Source organism: Xenopus laevis, chromosome 1S, assembly GCF_017654675.1.
Source record: "Xenopus laevis strain J_2021 chromosome 1S, Xenopus_laevis_v10.1, whole genome shotgun sequence".
NCBI lineage: Eukaryota > Metazoa > Chordata > Amphibia > Anura > Pipidae > Xenopus > Xenopus laevis.
Window position 1 is genome coordinate 40,297,188 of NC_054372.1, and position 20,127 is coordinate 40,317,314.

At 38.3% G+C, this 20,127-nt stretch overlaps 1 protein-coding gene across 1 annotated transcript in view; it reads right to left on the reverse strand.

Moving 5' to 3' along the window:
* The window catches only part of cpe.S (carboxypeptidase E S homeolog), a 35,206-nt gene extending 15,586 nt beyond the window's left edge, over positions 1-19,620 (reverse strand). Inside the window, exon 1 of the mRNA NM_001127856.1 lies at positions 19,181-19,620. Within this exon, the coding sequence (NP_001121328.1) occupies positions 19,181-19,448 (268 nt within the window). The 5' untranslated portion in view covers positions 19,449-19,620. The remainder of the gene's footprint in view (positions 1-19,180) is intronic.
* Positions 19,621-20,127: the final 507 nt, after the last annotated feature.

Sequence of the window (20,127 nt, forward strand, 5' to 3'; positions counted from 1 at the left end):
GTAATTTGGCCCATGTAAGTACAGTTTATGGTATAAATATTCCACTACACTAAAAACATTGTACAGCACTTCTGTGTGCTACGTGTATTAAATAGAAGAGAGAATAATTTGCAGCTAACCAAGTTTAAACTATTGTATTACAAATTAGAGAGGAGAATGCAACCTGGGAATAAACAGTAAACACATGCTTTTGTGTTGAAATAAGACTAAATTGTAATAATGAATGCCTACAACAAATTTGTAATTTGTAATGTTTGCACTTTGGTTTTCCACTCTGAAAAAGAACACCCTGTATATTAAACTTAATCTAATAAATAACACTAATTCTAAAATTTAACTTCATTTACATGTTGATGTTGTTCTTTATGCTGGCTGGACTCAAACTGAATTTAGAGCTATCCCACTGCATTGCTATGGTCCAGTCAGAAGGGGCATTGGTTTTCAATTTTATCCCCCAAATGCTTGTTTAGGGCCTACGTATAGACTGCTGATGATACAGCTCAGTCAGCAGTGACCAATAGCGAATCTGTTGCTCATCAAGAAAATTCTATTCTATGGGGCCCTCAGTTGGATCCCCTCTTCCCCATCCACTGCTTTCCACCATCCTCAGGCAGAAATGAAAAAAAGAGAAAAAGAGTGCAGAAATGCAAGAGGGACCATAAAAGATGGTGAGAAGCAGGAGAGAATAAACAAGGGAAAGAAGAGCTCAGAAGACACAGACAAGAGTAAAGTCTAGTTTCATGCTCCAGTACATATTCCTTCTTCTATGGGGCAAAAAGGTGAAAGTAACAATGGAAAGATTAGTAAGAGGATATACTTGTAATGAACCAATTGCTTTTTCATTTTTCACTGTTTAGAATGATCTAATTCCTAAAAAGGCCCGTAAATGAAGATGGTATATGGAGAATAACCATGCTGAGATCATGGAGCTATATAACATCATAGATATAGCAAAGGAAGTGAAAAATATGTAGACGGTGGTTAAGACATATGGAAAGGTTGGAGAGTGGAGAGAAAACTAATAAATAGTAACCCACAAGATAGTAGAAGAGTTGAGAACCAAGAAAACGGTGGCTGGATGAAGGAAACTGAGTAAGAGGATGGAGAAACAAGGTACAATATAGAGAACAATGGGGCAGAATCATTATAGGAACAGTTACACCAAAACATGCTTTTAAGTAATGAAAATGCAATGTAGTGTTGTCCTGCACTTGTAAAATGGGTATGTTTGCTACAGAAAATCAACTATAGTTTATATAAACAATCTGCTGTGTAGCCACGGGGGCAGCCATTCAAGCACAGGATACACAATAGATAACTGATAAGCCCTGTAGAATCCCACTGTTTACTATAAAGCTTATCTGTTACCTGTATCTGCTTTGTATCCTTTGCCTTTTCTTCTTTTTCAGCTTTGAATATCTGCCCCTTGGTTACACAGCAGCATGTTTATATAAAATATAGTAAAACTTCTGTAGCAAACACTCTAGTTTTATAGTGCAAGGCAATAGTACATTGTATTTTCATTAATTTAAAACATTTACATTTTTTGGTGTTAGTGTTCCTTTAAGGAGGCCACGTTTTGCACTCAACTGGAAGAGCATGTTACTGAATCACACAACATTGTTAGTATTGCAACAGATTTTTAGAGGCAACTATAGGGGCAGACTATATCAAACTAAGGATGTGGTTCATATTTAAGGAGAGTGGAAGAAAAAAACATATTCCTCCATGGTGCTACTCCTGCAGAATTTTGGTATGGAGTAAACTGTGAGACTGTGAACAGAAGAAAACATTAGTAAAAACACAGGCCCAAAACTGGAACTCATTTTCAGTTTCAGTAGCACTTAGCTATGGCACTACCCATATACTTGCCATATTACATATTAATAAGGGCTTGGCCCACATGGTGTTCCAACCACTACATCTCTCTAGGCAAGAACCATGTTGGTCAGTCTTGCTATTCAACAACAGCTGGAAAAATGTAGACTGGAAATCCCTGATCTAATGTAAATATACCGTTATGTAATCCATTATCCAGGAACTCGTTATCCAGAAAGCTCCAAATTCTGAAAGGCCATGTCCCATAGACCATCTTTAATCAGATTCAGTTTTTTCTCTGTAATAATAAAACAGTACCTTGCACTTGATCCCAACTAAAATATAATTAATCCTTGTTAGAGGCAAACAATCCTATTGGGTAATATTAATGTTAATAGACAAAGTATGGAGATCCAAATTACAGAAAGCCTCTTATCCAGAAAACCAAAGGCCCCAAACATTCTGGATAACAGGTCCCTTACCTATACTTAAAATCATCTAACAATTGACACACAACACATATGCTCATGTGGGGGGGAATTGAATGGTACAGGATGAAGCCCAGAGTAAATGTCCTTACTGTCCTCCCCTAAAACCAGGCATGAACTGTATATTATTAGCAATAATGCCTTCTTATAAATGGCCTTCATAAAATTTGCCTAAAAGGTAGGTTCTGCATTTACTGTATGTGCAAGGTTTCTATGCCGTGTAAGCTTTAAATCATTTCCTTCCAAACCATAAAAAGCCTAAAACATATGCAAGCACACTGTATAGCAAAATCAGAGATATAGGGACAGTTCTGCAGATAATAATTAGCTAACCTTTTCTATCAGCATGACCACTCAATTCCACATACGCACTGAGCGCCACAAGGGAATGGGTTCTGATGACGCACCTTATGGATATGCGTGGGAGGATAATAGGAAACATTGTGGGCAGACAAAAGGGCCGTATGCATGTGTACTCAATGGAAGCCCAGAGAAACAACAGCTGTTCACTTAATTAAGGTAAATACGTTAAAGTCCTGCTCTGCATTTACAATGCAAGTCAAGACAAAGCAATTTAGCTGCACTATCACTACTGAGTATAGACAGAGCACTGATGTTACAGCGAAAGTGTATTTACAACTTGTTTTCCATAATCAATTACAGATATGAGACCTGTAATCCAGAATGCTTGGGATCTTGAGAAAGGGGTCTTTCTGTGATTTAGATTCAGTCTACTACTGCCCCATAAATCTTAAAGGGGAACTCCACACAAACATAACTTAAAGGGGTTGTTCACCTTTAAGAACTTTTAGTGATATTTTGAGACAATTTGCAATTGGTTTTCATTTTTCATTATTTGTGGTTTTTGAGTTTTTTTAGCTTTTTATTCAGCAGCTCTCCAGTTTGCAATTTCAGTAATCTGGTTGCTAGGATCCAAATTACCCTATGAACCATGCATTAATTTGAAAAAAATACTGGAATATGAATAGGAGAGGTCTGAATAGAAAGACGAGTAAGAAAAAGTAGCAATAACAATACATTTGTAGACTTACAGAGTATTTGCTTTTTAGAAGGGGTCAGAGACGCTCATTTGAAAGCTGCAAGGAGTCAGATGAAAAGGGCAAATAATTCAAAAACTACAAAAAATAAATAATGAAAACCAATTGAAAAGTTGCTCAGAATTGCCAATTCTATAACATAATAAAAATTACCTTAAGCTTAAGCTTTTTGAAAAGTAAGTTTCCAGCAACTTTGCAATATACATCAATTAAAAACTATGCAGGCTTTTCGTGATCTTTTATTCATATTTTTTGAAGAAACAGGTAACTGTGATGGGTATATAGGGGTTTCTGTGTTATGTGGGCCTTTTTATCAAATTGTGGTTTGGAAGACAAAGTTCCCCTTTAATTTTCCATACAATTTCCCAAAAGACTGCAAAGCAGATGTGTCAAATCAATATTGTGCTACCCCATAGAGAGTGCACTCTAAAAGCCCCATATAACTGAATGCAGAGTTGTGAGATTTCCTTCTGGTGAACTCTATGTTTACACTTTGCTAAATATGCCCAATGATGTCGTTTATTGCCAGTCCTTGTCACCCAGAGAATTGTGTGCAGGAGAGCCAGGTTATGGGCATACTGGGGTTTACCCGTAGGTAGAAAACACAACACATGTCTATATTCATTCAGTATAAGATTCAGAATCACATTTATCCTCCTAGTGACTTTAGTAATGATGTTCTGAAAGACTAAGAAAAGCAAATGCTTATGGTAACATTTTTAATAGACCATTGCATTCATTTCCAATAGAATTCCCAGAGCCAGTAACTTGATTTCTAGCATACGTCATATTCTTTGTTGACTGATATGCCCTATACAGAAGGGAGCTTGCTGTTTTTTTTCTCCAAAAAGGCTTTATTCCCCCTAGAGACTTTTCTATAGCAACAGTATCTCTGCTCCCACGTTCCCGTCTTTGAAGGAAGGAATGTACAGTGCTCATAAGGGGCAGTGGTGTAACTAGATATTGCAGGGCCCCACAGCAAATTATTTTTCAGGCCCCAAAAATGTCTTATTTTAACAATATGTATTCAAAATGTATATGAATTTGGGCCTCATGGGGCTCCTATACCTCCTGGGCCCCCCTGAAGCCACAGGGTCTGCTTACTCTATAGTTACACCCCTGACTAGGGTTAAGTTCTATAGTGCAGCCCTCTGCTATTCCTCTGCACTCCTGATCGATTTTCTGTGCCCTTTATTTCATAAAGACATGCTTAGCATATCATCATGTATATTATAGGACATGCAAATCCTGCCCTTTATGTACGATTCTCCCTGTAATTTCTCAGTTATACTAACACGTTTTTTTTTTAGTTGTATCCCTCCTATCCGCTAGTCCTCCTTCAACAGTGTTCATGGTTTTTCCCTTGTTTCTTTTTTACAGGTGCTCAGCTCTTCTCACTTTTGCCATGAGAGACTGTCAGTCTAATCTGTAAAGATAATGTTTCCAGGTCTTGCCACTGGTTGTCAACTGGGTCGTCTCTTAGCCCAACATTGTACCATCAGTTGGCAGGTATCATTTGTTGAGTGTGTAAAAACACATACAAGCTTAACTCTTACCCTATCCCTAGGACTATTGAAACAGAATGGGGGGGTTAGGTCTTTAAAAGGAACAGTAACAGCAAAATTTTAAGTGTTCTAAAGGAATGGCAATATAATGAAGAATAATCCTATTGCGTACTACAGAGCTTATCTGTTATCTGCTGTGTATCCTGTCCCATTTCTCATTTTTCAGCTTTATCAGCTGCCGCCATGGCTACAGAGCAGCTTGTTTATATAAACTATAGTAGAGTTTCTGTAGCAAACACAGCAGCTGTTCCAGTGCAACACAATCTGTACATTATGGGGCAGATGTATGAAGGGTCGAATATCGAGGGTTAATTAACCCTCGATATTCGACTAGGAACTAAAATCCTTCGACTTCGAATATCGAAGTCGAAGGATTTAGCGCAAATCCTACGATCGAACGATCGAAGGATTATTCCTTCGATCGAACGATTAAATCCTTAGAATCGAACGATTCGAAGGATTTTAATCCAACGATCGAAGGAATATCCTTCGATCAAAAAAACTTAGGCAAGCCTATGGGGACCTTCCCCATAGGCTAACATTGACTTCGGTAGCTTTTAGCTGCCGAAGTAGGGGGTCGAAGTTTTTTTTAAAGAGGTAGTACTTCGACTATCGAATGGTCGAATAGTCGAACGATTTTAGTTTGAATCCTTCGATTCGAAGTCGTAGTCGTAGTCGAAGGTCGAAGTAGCCCATTCCATGGTCGAAGTAGCCCAAAAAACACTTCGAAATTCGAAGTTTTTTTAATTCGAATCCTTCACTCGAGCTTCATGAATCGGCCCCTATATTTTCACTACTTAAATACACTTTCCTTTTTTTTGTTACTGTTCCTTTAAGGTTGCAGTTAGAGAGTGAGGACTGAGAGACAGTGTTGAAGGGAGGATAGAGGTTTACATGACAAGCGATGGAGCAAAGCTGAATAGAGAACACAGACAACAGTAAAAGGAAAGTGGGGAAGTGGAAGAAAGTTGTGAGGGCATGTGTAAAAGTATTGGCATGGCAATGACATAGTGAATCACACATGTAGGACAAGGGTCAGAGCAAAAATTTCCCCAAAATGTATACTATAGTGTAAAAGAATACATGGGCCAGTTATTGTAGTGTTTTAGATTACTGGATTATACTTCAATAGAATTTAAATAGAGTCACACTTGTCGGCTGTATACAGTAAATTCCATTGGACCACAAGACCCATTCCCACCCACCTTCTTAGAATTTGCAGCAAAATCAACAACAATGTACTGTCGGTCTGAAAATACTCATTTGGTACAATTTAGTATTTAACACAAATAGCAGCAAGAATTAGATGTAAACTAGACCATGGCACATGCAGAATATTAAAAAAAGTCCCAAATAGTAGTTCCTAAATTTCTTGTTTCAAAGAGCAACACTGCCGCAAAACTGCATCTGGCAGCATAACCCTAATATGCTCCTTGAATATGTATACAGGGTCAGATGCAGGTCCGTTTAAAGTAACAGTTCAGTGTAAAAATAAAAACTGAGTAAAGGGGGGCCACATGGTACATATCTGTTCAGTGAGTTTGCAATTGATCCTCAGCATTCAGTGCAGATTGAAAAGCAACAGATATGACCCATGTGGCCCCCCTAGAGTCTCTGATTGGTTACTGCCTGGTAACCAGTCAGTGTAAACCAAGAGAGCTGAAAAGCAGGAAGTAGTGTTCTGGCTAATATGTTAGACATCCAGTCATTCCAGCCTTTATACATTACATTTTTAGATAACTAACTATTTTGAAAACATGTTTTATTTTACTCAGCCTCTTTAACCAGTATTTACTTTTATAGTGACGATTCCTTTAAGCAGTAGAAGAATTGCAGAAGCATGACAAGTTAAGATGCTAGCCAAAACTGCTTGACAGGAAGGGCACTTTATCCTCTGACTCACTACAACACCATATAAACAGAATGAAGGGAGATGTGAATCAGTAAATAAAGTTACAGCAGCTGCACTAAGTTAAATTATCCACAATTATGTTTCTTCCCATTTTAGTTGCCTTTATAAATAAGAGTAAGGGGTTCTATTCTGCTCGTTTGAAGTTTTTGCCACAGACTCTGCCATAACAGAACATTGCAATGTACTAAGTGTAAGATCTCTGTTAACCCCACTCATAAGAAGAGTTTATACTCCTTATACTTGGGATATCATTTACTGATCATGCTTGAGTAGTAATATGTTACAGTTGTGGGCAGGTTAGCGTAGGTCTTTTTGCAAATGCACACTTTCAGTACATCCTAATTAAAATGAAATTGGTTCTTTTTTTTGAACAAAAATCCCAATCTGAATATGCCTGCCAGGAGCAGGGCAAAGCAAGATCTGTCATCAGCTCAGTACTTGATACAGAACGGAATCTTTAAAGGTTTACATTGGTGACAGATGGTGACTACTAGTTCAGCAGCAGGAGTGACTATATTAATGCTCCTAATAACAGCCGGTGGAGCCAGAAACAGATCAGTGAACTCATCCCCTTCTGCTAATCCTTTCTGTTTCCATAGCAACAGCTCTCTTGAACAAATCTTTCATGTCCAAATCAAATGACCAAGATACATTCATTCAGCAGTCGGATCCTAGTATTATAGTTTTGCATCGAAGTCAAGAGTAATTTAGCAAGAGAAAAAGAGCAGATTTTTGTCATTTTTACAATCCCTACAAAAAAACAAACGCCACCCAATTAATAAAATAATACTAATTTCCCAAGTGACAAAATTGAAAAAACTGCAGGAGCAACATATCGCTATCTTCTATTTCCTAGAGATCCATTGCGGTCCATGTGTCTGTGTGACTGTGCAGTAAAGTGAAAAGCTGATTATCTCCGGCACTGTACAAAGGATCCATGACAAACAACAGCACTTGCCAAGGGTCTACAGTAAGTAATTATAATCATGGGAGTGGTCTAACAGAGTGCCCCCACATTGATTATGCCTATACTTCTACTTCAATTAAAGAATTTCTCAACCTAACATTTTGCTGTGTTTCCTGATGCTGTGAGTCACTGACAAATTTTACCTCCTCTAACTGGCTGATTCCAGCATGAGTCAGCAGCAGGGCTAGATTTACATAGCGGCCGCCCCTAGGCCCACTTCCGTTCGTCGCCCGTGCCCCCCCCTTTATTCATGCAAATTTTCATAATCGGGACCGGGGCAATGTGGATTGGGCACGGGAAATATCCAAATTATTGTATCTTCTGCGCATTCCCAGTGTTTTTGACCCAATGTGGGTGTGGTTGGGCAGCATGCCACCCCCCTAAAATCCTGACGCCCTAGGCCCGGGCCTAGATGGCCTTTCCACAAATCTGGGCCTGGTCAGCAATCTACAATACAACTAATAGACAGTATGGCTGGGTTGATTGCAGCAGGAAAAAAAAATCTAAATACATTTATATCTCAAAATGTTTAAGAAAGAAATATAGAACTTATTTGTGACCTACTGAAGACTGTACCTAGGATCCTCGGAACATGGGTTTATCTGAAATTTAGATCACCATATCTTAAGTCTAGTCTTAAGTCTAGTAAAATACATTTAAACATGAAATAAACCCAATAGGATTATTGTATCACCAATATGGGTTCATGCAGCATATTTAACATTGAGCACAGAGTACTGTCTTATAAGGGCAGCCAAGTTTGGGAGTTTTACTTTGAAAGCAGCAAGTAAGTTGCAGCTAAAACTTAGTCCCTTTGTAAAATGTATAACGAAGCAATTGAATTCTTAATGAATGAAAATTGAGCATAGGACTGGCCAGATATGGGATGACTTTGAAGTAGTTGGCCAGCTTAAATATATTGCAATATATGGACAAACAATCCCTGTTTTGGGGTAAGGCATTTTTCAGTAGCAGTATGCACAAAATGTCTCTGTCTTAGATATATTGATAATGGGTTGAGTGCAGAGGACTCTTGTATTTGACTATATGTATTTTGTGGTCACAGCCTCATTGCACCCCCGCCTAATGGTTTTAAAAATTAGTGGTGAGCACAACTTTCCCTTGTTTGTTACTGTCTTAATATTACAAAGAAAAGGGAGATATGTAAAATACATTCAAATTATTTGCTTACAATGAACCTTCCAGTAATTATCGGATATCAGATAAGAGATCCCATTCCACACAGTTTAGTGCATTTTGTATAATAGTGACAGTTCCCCTTTAATGTTGACTGATACTATGTAATGTCTCTATATACATTGCTTTGAGTCTGTATGAATAATATTACAGCTGGTATGGGAAGGTTGCCTAGAGAAATGTCTCTTTTCACTTTCTCTTATTTAAAAATGTACAAAGAAACAGCCCAAATAAATTCCATAGACATTACGCAGAAGTTAATATGGGTGTCTGCAAATTTTATTGTCTTTTATAATAAGCTTTTGAAAATGACTTAATGCTCTGATTCTAAAGCAGTATCATTCTGTTACTGACACACATTAGGAAAAAGCCCACATAGATAATAAAAAATATTTTGTTTACTGAAATTACAGCATGGTCATTTTGTCTAGAGCACGTTACAGCTTAGGTTTACAGTAAAGGTGTTTTTTCTTATTTCAGACATGTGCCATGACATAATTAACTTTTGTGTATAACCATTATTTTGCACTAATGATTTGCACAAAAGAAGATTGGCTCAAAATTAAAGGGGTTATTCACCTTCCAAACACTTTTTTTCAGTTGAGTTGTTTTTTCAATTGCTTTTCATCTTTTATTTTTTACCTTTTTCCAAAAATTGAAGTTTCAACTTTAATGCTCCTGTGTCTGGTTTCAGTCTGGCAGCTCAGTGATCCAGAAGCAGGTTCTGAACTGTTACAATTTGCTACATTTAGTTGATACATTTTTCAGCAGCATCTATGGAATATTAGCAACTATTGTTTCAATTCTAACAGCTGCTTTTAATGAAACTCAGGGATTCAGGGACAAAGCTAACAAATGGATTAACAATTTAGAACAGTTAAAGAGTCTTTAATTGTTCTCAGTTTCGCTGGTTTCAGATAGATCACCATAAATAAAGGCTTTTTCCAATTACTTTCTATTTTCTATTTGTGATTGTTTTTCTAATATTGAAGTGTAAATTTTAATTCTTCACCTTCTAAAGCATCGCAGAAGCCTGGGAAAGCTTCATAAAATAAAATAGAGGTGTTATATTGCCCTACACATGTGCCCACTGTATAGTTTAGGTGCCATATGTTAGGAAATGTAGGGGGGAAGGAGGGTACCCCCAAAAAAATTTACGATCTTTTTCAGCCTATCACCCTTAAAAAAGGAAAAGAGTTTTTTGGGACTTAGAAAAAATTTCAACTTTTTTTGAAGCAATCCCTATCTACTCTATTGCGCTTCGCCTGGTCTGAGGTGGCGAAGGCAAGTCTGGCACAAGAGGTAACATTCAGTAAAATGTGCAAGTTAGTGAATTAGCGTAGTTACGTCCCTTTGCCATAGCGCAACTTCTCCTGGCATAAGGGTGCGAAGTAGCACTAGAGTAGGTCCACTTCGCTATCGAATTTACACCAGCACCCGTTAGTAAATCGGCGAAGTAACGAAATGACATCACGCTGGCGAATTTGCCCTAGCGTTAGACGATTCGCACTTTAGTGAATTTGCCCCTTAATTTGTGAGGCTATGAGATCACTGATATCAGTTATGCACCAGTTTTGGTACTGAAATCCTGCATATTCAGCTAAACATTTTCTGTCTGAGTCTTTCTGAAAGTCAAACCTACTTTGGCAACAAATCAAAGATTCTGTGAAATGTAACTGTCAGTTGTGCTGAATTAATCTGAATTTGTTTAGAAAGGGATGTTGTATTTTATTAGGGAACCGAGACAAGGGAAATATCTTGACTTACATGAAGGCCGTGGTGCATATTGTTAAGTCAGCTTCTATTTAACTGAGTTTTTGTGACATTGTTTCAAAAAAGGCAGCTCTATATTGATTTAATCTGAATATAATTATGTCTGCCTCTCCCTAGCAGTATGATTTTACTTTCATCCTTCATGGTTGCATGGTAAAAATTGGAACAAATTATATTTATGTAAATAAGGATAAGATTTGCTTTCTTTTAAATGTCCTCAAACTGGCTATCTATGTCTATTAAATGTATTTTATTGGCGAGAATATTTTAGTGATTGTATGTTGTTGCTGTCATTTAAATTATTTATATATATATATATATATATATATATATATATATATATATATATATATATATATATATATATATATCAAACAACGGAAAGTTGTGCTCACCACTATTTTTTAAAACCCACCCCTCCCAGCTATAGTCAGGTGATCCCACTGGTGTCTAATAAAAGGGCAGCCAAGTATGGGGGTTTACTTTGAAAGCAGCAAGTAAGTTGCAGGTAAAACCTAGTCCCTTTGTAAAATGTATAATGAAGCAATAGAATTCTTAATGAATCAGATAAAATTGAGCATAGGACTGGCCAGATATGGGATGACTTTGACGTAGTTGGCCAGCTTAAATATATTGCAATATATGGACAAACAATCCCTGTTTTGTTTAAAGGGTAAGGCATTTTTCAGTAGCAGTATGCACAAATGTCGCTGTCTTAAATATATTGATAATGGGTTGAGTGCAGAGGACTCTTGTATTTGTCTATATATATATATATAACAAACAAGGGAAAGTTGTGCTCGCCACTATTTTTTAAAACCATTAGGCGGGGGTGCAATGAGGGTGTGACCACAAAATACATATAGACAAATACAAGAGTCCTCTGCACTCAACCCATTATCAATATATTTAAGACATAAAAGAGGACCTCTTGTAGTTGACTATATGTATTTTGTGGTCACACCCTCATTGCACCCCTGCCTAATGGTTTTAAAAAATAGTGGTGAGCACAACTTTCCCTTGTTTGTTATAGTTATACAGGAGCAGTGACCAGCTCCATGTTGTAGCTCCCACCCTTCCCAGCTTTAGTCAGGTGATCTCACTGATGTCTAATAAAAGGGCAGCCAAGTTTGGGAGTTTTACTTTGAAAGCAGCTAGTAAGTTGCAGGTAAAACTTAGTCCCTTTGTAAAATGTATAATTAAGCAATTTAATTCTTAATGAATCAGATGAAAATTAAGTGTAGGACTGGCCAGATATGGGATGACTTTGACGTAGTTGGCCAGCTTAAATATATTGCAATATATGGACAAACAATCCCTGTGTTGTTTAAAGGGTAAGGCATTTTTTAGTAGCAGTATGCACAAAATGTCTCTCTCTTAAATATATTGATATTGGGTTGAGTGCAGAGGACCTCTTGTAGTTGACTATATATATATATAATTGCAGTCAGTAATATGTGACCTTCCTCAGGGACAGCAAAACATATAGAAACCGAAAACAAAATTTTTGGGGATTTTGACCTGTACAGTGCAATGTTTTTTTACCCATATTTAGTTATTTTTCATTTACACACAGGCATTTTGATTTACGGCCAATGGAGTATACGTCTTGGGACTATCATAGGGGCACCCTGTTACAGCAGTGGCCCTAGCAATGCTCACAATCACCAAGAGGAATGCTGACACAACAAAAGATCCTCTTGCTGATGCTCTGAGAGCATCCTCGTGTTGCTGACTATATACTGTTATTACATACTGTTATGGGCATGCTGTCAGACAAGCATCCACAGCAACACTGACTGGCAACAATAAGAAGAGCTATGTGACCTGCTTTTAGCTTTAACATCAACTCATTTAGACTGTAAGCTCTACAGGACAGGGACCTTCTCCACCTATATCTTTATCAATTAGTATATAAGTAATTGTATTTTGTATTGTTATTATTATATTGACCCATTTGCTCTGTTAATACATTGTTCTTCTGTACAGCTCTATGTACACAAGTAGCGATATATAAATAAAATATATATACATATATACATATATTGTACATAAATATATCAGTGTTACTGGTGTGCTCCTCTGACAACAGTGCCTTATTAATTATTGTCTCTGCCACAGTATAATCTGTTCAGTACCATGGATAGGGAAGGTGCAGCTCAACGATCTGCTTACTCTCCCAGCCATGCCAACAATGAGTAGCCAACAACTAAACCACAGTCTTTTATGAGTACACTGCACACTTCCACTTGCTTATTCCAAGCTCACCCACTCCTGCTGCACACACCATAAAGGGGATACTGCCCTGTTGCTAGCAGAAAGTGTATACAGAATTTGCATAAAAGCTGTTGCACTCTAGGGACTTTGCAAATACAAAAAGAACTTTATTTAGATCAACGTTTCGACCCTCGCTGACCCCAGAGAGGGCTGAAACATTTATTTGCTAGATCTTCCATCTTGAATCACTGAATTAAATTATTTTGCATAACATTTATCCAGAACAGCAATTCAAAGGGCACACATACACACACACACACACACCCCATGCTTAATGCAAATGCCAGTTTAATTTCCTCAGTCAGTATATGTTTCTCAAAGTATTAAATAAATCCTTTAAATAAAGTGCATTGGTGTATGCACTTACCAAACTCTATTTCCCAATTCTGTTTAATGAGCTTGCCAAAATGTACTGAACCATGCATAACCAGTGTTGGTTTAGGCTCACATCTCCATGCTATTTGTTATTCAGCTATGCCTAGTGCTCCTTGGCAAATACCCCCTGCTTCATGTACTGCACATTAACCATTTCAATGAATTTACAAATGCTGAGTCTGTGTCTCTCCATCTGTTAATGAGTTTACTCCAATTGTGCCTGAGAACTGAATACTATGAGCTAACATGTGGCATTCTAGCTTCTACAGCCAACAGTTCATATAGGATTCTGGGAATAGTAGTATTTAAAGGTGTTTGAGAACCCCCACAGCATCCCTGTTTGTGTTAAAATTTTCAGATGAACATTGGGTGAGGGTATCTCACATTCACTGACTATTAAACATCACCTAAGGGTGAGCCATTTGAACTTTTGTGGCACTGCCAGTTGTATGACAAGTTGTATTACATGGCCAGTGCAACAGACAAATACTATGGGGTAGATTTACTAATGGGCGAAGTAGTCGGCCCTAGCGCCAATTTGCCAGAAATCACATCGCCAATTTACTAACAGGCGTAGAGGACAATTCGCTAGCGAATGAGACCGTCGTTAGCATACGTTCGCACTCTATCACCAGGCGACTTTTCACTCTGCAAATTCACTAAGATGCAAATTTTACTAAACGTTACCTCTTTTGCCATATTTTACTTCGCCACCTTAGACCTGGAAAACTGATAAACCGAAGCTACATCTTCATCAATCTTATGTCAGTGACATCATATCCTGTATGCTGGAAATGCATAAAAGTTGTAAAAAAACGCTGGCGACTTTTCTTTTTTTAAAGCGAGATTGCTTTCAAATGTCTGAACTATTGAAGATTTATGTGTGAACAATTTTTTAAAACTAATTTGAGGGGCATGCTAAATTTGTTTCAGGGTGGGCTCATGTGTAGGGCATTATAGGATCTATTCTGTCTTTATTATGGCTCATTGGACATGTGTTTGAAAAAGTGGCCACTTCAAGCCTTTGCACCAACATTACTAATAAAGACGTCTATACAATTTTTACATACCCGCCCTATTTAAGCGCAAGAGTGCTATCGAAGTTTCGCTAGGCAGCAATGAACGCTAGCAAGAATTTGCTATGAAATGCCCACCCAGCCGATGTTACGCTAGCGAAAATTCGCCAGTGAGACTCAACTTTGCATTTTAGTGAATTAGCTTAGTAGTAACAAATCTGTGCCTGAAGAAGTGGCGCCGAGTGTGGCAAAGCGGTTGCTGGCGACAATTCGCCCTTTAGTGAATTTTAGGGATGCACCGAATCCAGGATTCGGTTCGGGATTCGGCCAGGATTCAGCAGGATTCTGATTCAGCCGTTCTGCCGGCCGAACCGAATCAGAATCCTAATTTGCACGTGCAAATTAGGAGCAGGGAGGTAAATGCGTGACTTTTTGTCAAAAAACAAGGAAGTAAAAAATGTTTTCCCCTTCCCACCCCTAATTTGTATATGCAAATTAGGATTTGGATTCAGTTCGGTATTCGGTCGAAAGGATTCGGGGGTTCGGCGGAATCCAAAATAGGGGGTTCGGCCAAATCCAAAATAGTGGATTCGATGCATCCCTAGTGAACTTTCCCCTGTGAGTGATGGGGCAAAGCCTACCCTTGCATATATCCTGGGGGCACTATATAGAACTAATGTAATCTAAACAGAGTTATACAGGCTATGCAATGTGCTAAATGTGCAGCAACCCCACACTGTTTACTGTACACCCATAGGGTACATAGGTTGTATTTCTTTGTTTATGCTGGTGCTTTGAATGTTGAGAGTGACCCAGAAGAATGCGGTTTTCCCAGGTGGAGCACTGTGTTTCATGATACCTCCTGGGCACATACTTCTGTACCGCTGTTCCACTGTAAAACAGGTTCTACATTTACATTTACTTAGCACCCTTGGCACCAATTTTCAAGCATTGTGCACTTAAAGGGGTTGTTCACCTTTGAATTAACTTTTAGTATGATGTAGAGACAAGACAATTTGCAATTGGTTTTAATTTTTTTATTATTTGTGGCTTTTGAGTTATTTAGCTTTTTATTCAGCTGCTCTGCTAAAAGTACCCTAGCAACCATACACTGATTTGAATAAGAGACTGGAATATGAACAGGAGGGGAGCTGTGTAGAAAGATGAGAAATAAAAAGTAGCGAAAACAATACATTTGCAGCTTTAAAGAGTTTGTTTTTTAGATGGCATCAGTGACCCCCATTTGACAGCTGTCAGAAGAAAAAGAGGCAAGTGATTCAAAAAATGAAAAAAATGAAAAAATTAAGGCCAATTGAAAAGTTGCTTAGAATGAGCTATTCTATAACCTACTAAAAGTTGACTTAAAGGGGTTGTTCACCTTGAAATTAACTTTTAGTATGATGTAGAGCGTGATATTCTCAATCTGATTTTTATTTTTTATTATTTGTGGATTTTGCGTTATTTAGCCTTTTATTCCGCAGCTCTTCAATTTTCAATGTCAGCTGTGTGGTTGCTAAGGTCCAAATTACCCTAGCAACCATGCATTGATTTGAATATAAGACTGGAATATGAATAGGAGAGGGCTTAAATAGAAAGATGAGTAATAAAAAGTTAACTAACAATGTGTAGTCTTACAGAGCATTTGCTTTTAGATGGGGTCAGTGACCCTCATTTGATAGCTGAAAATAGCCAGAAGAAGAAGGCAAATAATTAAAATGCTATAAAAAGTTAGTAATGAAGACCAGTTCAAAAGTTGCTTATATTTGGGCATTCTATAACATACTAAGGGGCCGATTCACTTACTTCGAGTGAAGGATTCGAAGTAAAAAAACTTCGAATTTCGAAGGTTTTTTTGGGCTACTTCGACCTTCGACTACGACTACAAATCGAAGGATTCGAAGTAAAAATCGTTCGACTATTCGACCATTCGATAGTCGAAGTACTGTCTCTTTAAAAAAAACTTCGAATCCCTAGTTTGCCATCTAAAAGCTACCGAAGTCAATGTTAGCCTATGGGGAAGGTCCCCTAGGCTTGGCTAACTTTTTTTGATCGAAGGATATTCCTTCGATCGTTGGATTAAAATCCTTCGAATCGAAGGAATTTTTTATCGTTCGATCGAAGGAATTTTTTATCGTTCGATCTAACTATCGATATTCGAAGTCGAAGGATTTTAATTCCTAGTCGAATATGGAGGGTTAATTAAACCTCGATATTCGACCCTTAGTGAATCGGCCCCTAAGAGTTAAGAGAATTGGTCACTTGGTTGTTTGAATGCCTTGGGGCAGATTTACATAGGGTCGAATATCGAGGGTTAATTAACCCTCGATATTCGACTGCCGAATGTAAATCCTTCAACTTTGAATATCGAAGTCGAAGGATTTACCGCAAATAGTTAGATCGAAGGATTTTAATCCATCAATCGAACGATTTTTCTTTGACCTAAAAATTGTTAGAAAGCCTATGGGGATCTTCCCCCATAGGCTAACATGGCACCTCGGTAGGTTTTAGGTATTGAAGAAGGGGGTCGAAGTTTTTTTTAAAGAGACAGTACTTCGACTATCGAATGGTCGAATAGTCGAACGATTTTTAGTTCGAACCGTTCGATTCGAAGTCAAAGTCGTAGTCGAAGGTCGAAGTAGCCAATTCGATGGTCGAAGTAGCCAAAAAAAACATTCGAAATTCGAAGTTTTTTTTATTCTATTCCTTCACTCGAGCTAAGTAAATGGGCCCCTTAAAGTGATACTGACATGTTCCTATAAAAATAGGAACATGTTGGTATCAGTGAAAAGAAGCTGCAGGCAAAATATAAGCAGCTAAAAGCTCCCCAAAGCCACCCCCAGCCTGGCGAACCTTTGTAACGGCGACCCTCCGACATCATTAAATCATCATTCAGTCATGTTTGTTGTTTCAGTCATGCAGGACTAGGGGCCTCGCAATCCCACCATAGGTTAATTACAAATGAAAACAGGACTCCAGCCAATGGAGGGATTGGATTTGGATAAAATGGAGTCAATGGGAGACGGCCATTCTTTAATTCGGCTTTTTAGATAACAGGTTTCCGGATAACGGATCCCAAACCTGTATTAAAATTATGTTATTTTTTGTTAAAAAGAGACCAAGCTATCATTGAGCACAATCACATTTCTATAGCCAGTGTTGGACTGGGGCTCCAAGGGCTCACCAGAGAACCTGATATTAAGGGCCAACCAAAAACATTAGTATCCCCATGTCTGAGAGATCGGTTTTTCCAATGAAATTGATTAATATAGCCAAGAAGGTAATGTTTTGCAAAACAGTTTGCCTGCTAGTTATTATTCTACCGGTCTATAACATTTTATACACTGAGATATCACAGCTTCCGTTGTGGCAGCTTCCAAAAAGTGAGGTTCTGAATTCATTGTTTTTAGAGATCTGTGGTGTCCTGTGAGTTCTATTTGTTGTTTTATTATTAGCATTTCTAGTACAAGCTGTGTAAAAGGAAAAAAACAATGCATCTTTCGGCCAGATCTCGATCAGTGAAGCCCGTCGGGGGGCCCCATACATGGGCCAATAAGCTGCCGCCACAGTCTGTCGGCAGCTTTTATCGGCCCGTGTATGGCCACCTTTATGTGCGAATCCTCTGCTTATATGCTAATGCGGTATGTTCCATTGTTTGCACCGAATTGAAATGGGGAGAAAGGAATGAACCAACAGTTATATATTCATTTAGTGCTGGGGAGGGAAGCCTGTTGGGTACAGTGCAGTGGGACAGACATATTGCTGATACTGGGAATAGAAATAAATGTAAAATATATGATATTATATAGAGTCTGATACAGACATATTGCTAATACTGGCTGTACTTTTGTATTTATGTAATATAGGTTCTAACATAGTGTGCGGTAGAGTGGACATATTGCTGTTACTAGGAGTAGAAATATTATATAATATATATCACATTATATAGAGTCTGGTACAGTGTAGCAGTGGGACAGACATATTGCTGTTACTAGGAGTAGAAATATATATATGATATATAACAGTATATAGTGTGTGTGTTACTAGGAGTAGAACTATATATAATATATGACAGTATATATAGTGTGTGTTATACTAGGAGTAGGAATATATATAATATATGACAGTATATATAGTGTGTGTGTTACTAGGAGTAGACATATATATATAATATATGACAGTATATAGTGTGTGTGTGTTACTAGGAGTAGAAATATATATAATATATGACAGTATATAGTGTGTGTTTTACTAGGAGTAGACATATATATATATATATATAATATATGACAGTATATAGTGTGTGTTATACTAGGAGTAGGAATATATATAATATATGACAGTATATAGTGTGTGTTATACTAGGAGTAGGAATATATATAATATATGACAGTATATAGTGTGTGTTATACTAGGAGTAGGAATATATATAATATATGACAGTATATAGTGTGTGTGTTATACTAGGAGTAGGAATATATATAATATATGACAGTATATAGTGTGTGTTATACTAGGAGTAGGAATATATATAATATATGACAGTATATAGTGTGTGTGTTACTAGGAGTAGGAATATATATATAATATATGACAGTATATAGTGTGTGTGTTACTAGGAGTAGACATATATATAATATATGACGCTGATGATGTCGGGAGCACAATGAGCCATAATGCAGTATGTGTCGCACCATGAGCCACTGAGCTGCTAGCTAATAAAGGAGTAGTTGTTACCCGGCTCGTGCTCCCCGGGGTTGTCGGAGATCTCTATGACGAGCAGCTCCCGACCCTCGAAGCTCCGTCCCACGGTGTAGATGCGACTGATGGACGGACACTGCAGCCACACAGACACCAGGGCGTCGCGCAGCTCCGGGTAACGGTGATACTCAAACGAGATGTCCCCGGGCTCCTGGCTCAGCCTGCGCCCCCAGACTAGAGAGCTCGAGCAGCCGAGCAGCAGCAGCAACACGGACAGACACGCGGATCTCCATATTCCTGGCATCATATTGCGGGAGTCCTGTCACACCTGTCTGGGAACGGAATGGGAGAGCCAGAAAGACACTAGCGCTGCGTCTCCAGCCACACGCACTATGGACAGTCGTTGCTACTGATTCATGCGATTTCTTTCCTTATCTGCCTCTCCTCTTTCCCTTTGTCTGCCTTCTGTTGTACCCTCCTTCTGCTACTGTCTTTCTCTCCTTCCTACACTCCCTGAAAGCAGCCTCCCCCTCCTCTTCTCTCTCCCCCACCCTCCTGTCACCTTCCTCCTTTCCAGCTGCTCAAACTCACACCCATTGGTCCAGCCCCATGGCACCTACCACTCGGGAGGGGTGAACATGGCACACGACAAAATCACATACACTTAGTGAAAACAATTCTCTTTAGAAATAATCATGAAAGACTCCATACACATATTTATACTCTCATCCCATGGGTTCTAATAAATGTGACAATATGAAGGCAATAGAGGCCAATGGAAAAGGCAATAATGGCCACACAGGGTGGCAAGGTCATCCATTTAATGACTGAACCAGATCAATTAGAAACAGACCTATGTCCCTTGATCAATTATTTACACCTTATATGGTGTTTTCAGTGGAACCAAAATAAGACTCTTTGCTTTTTCCCCTTCCTCTGTGTGTGTGTGTGTGTGGAAAAGTAGTTCATATTAGACCTGGGCA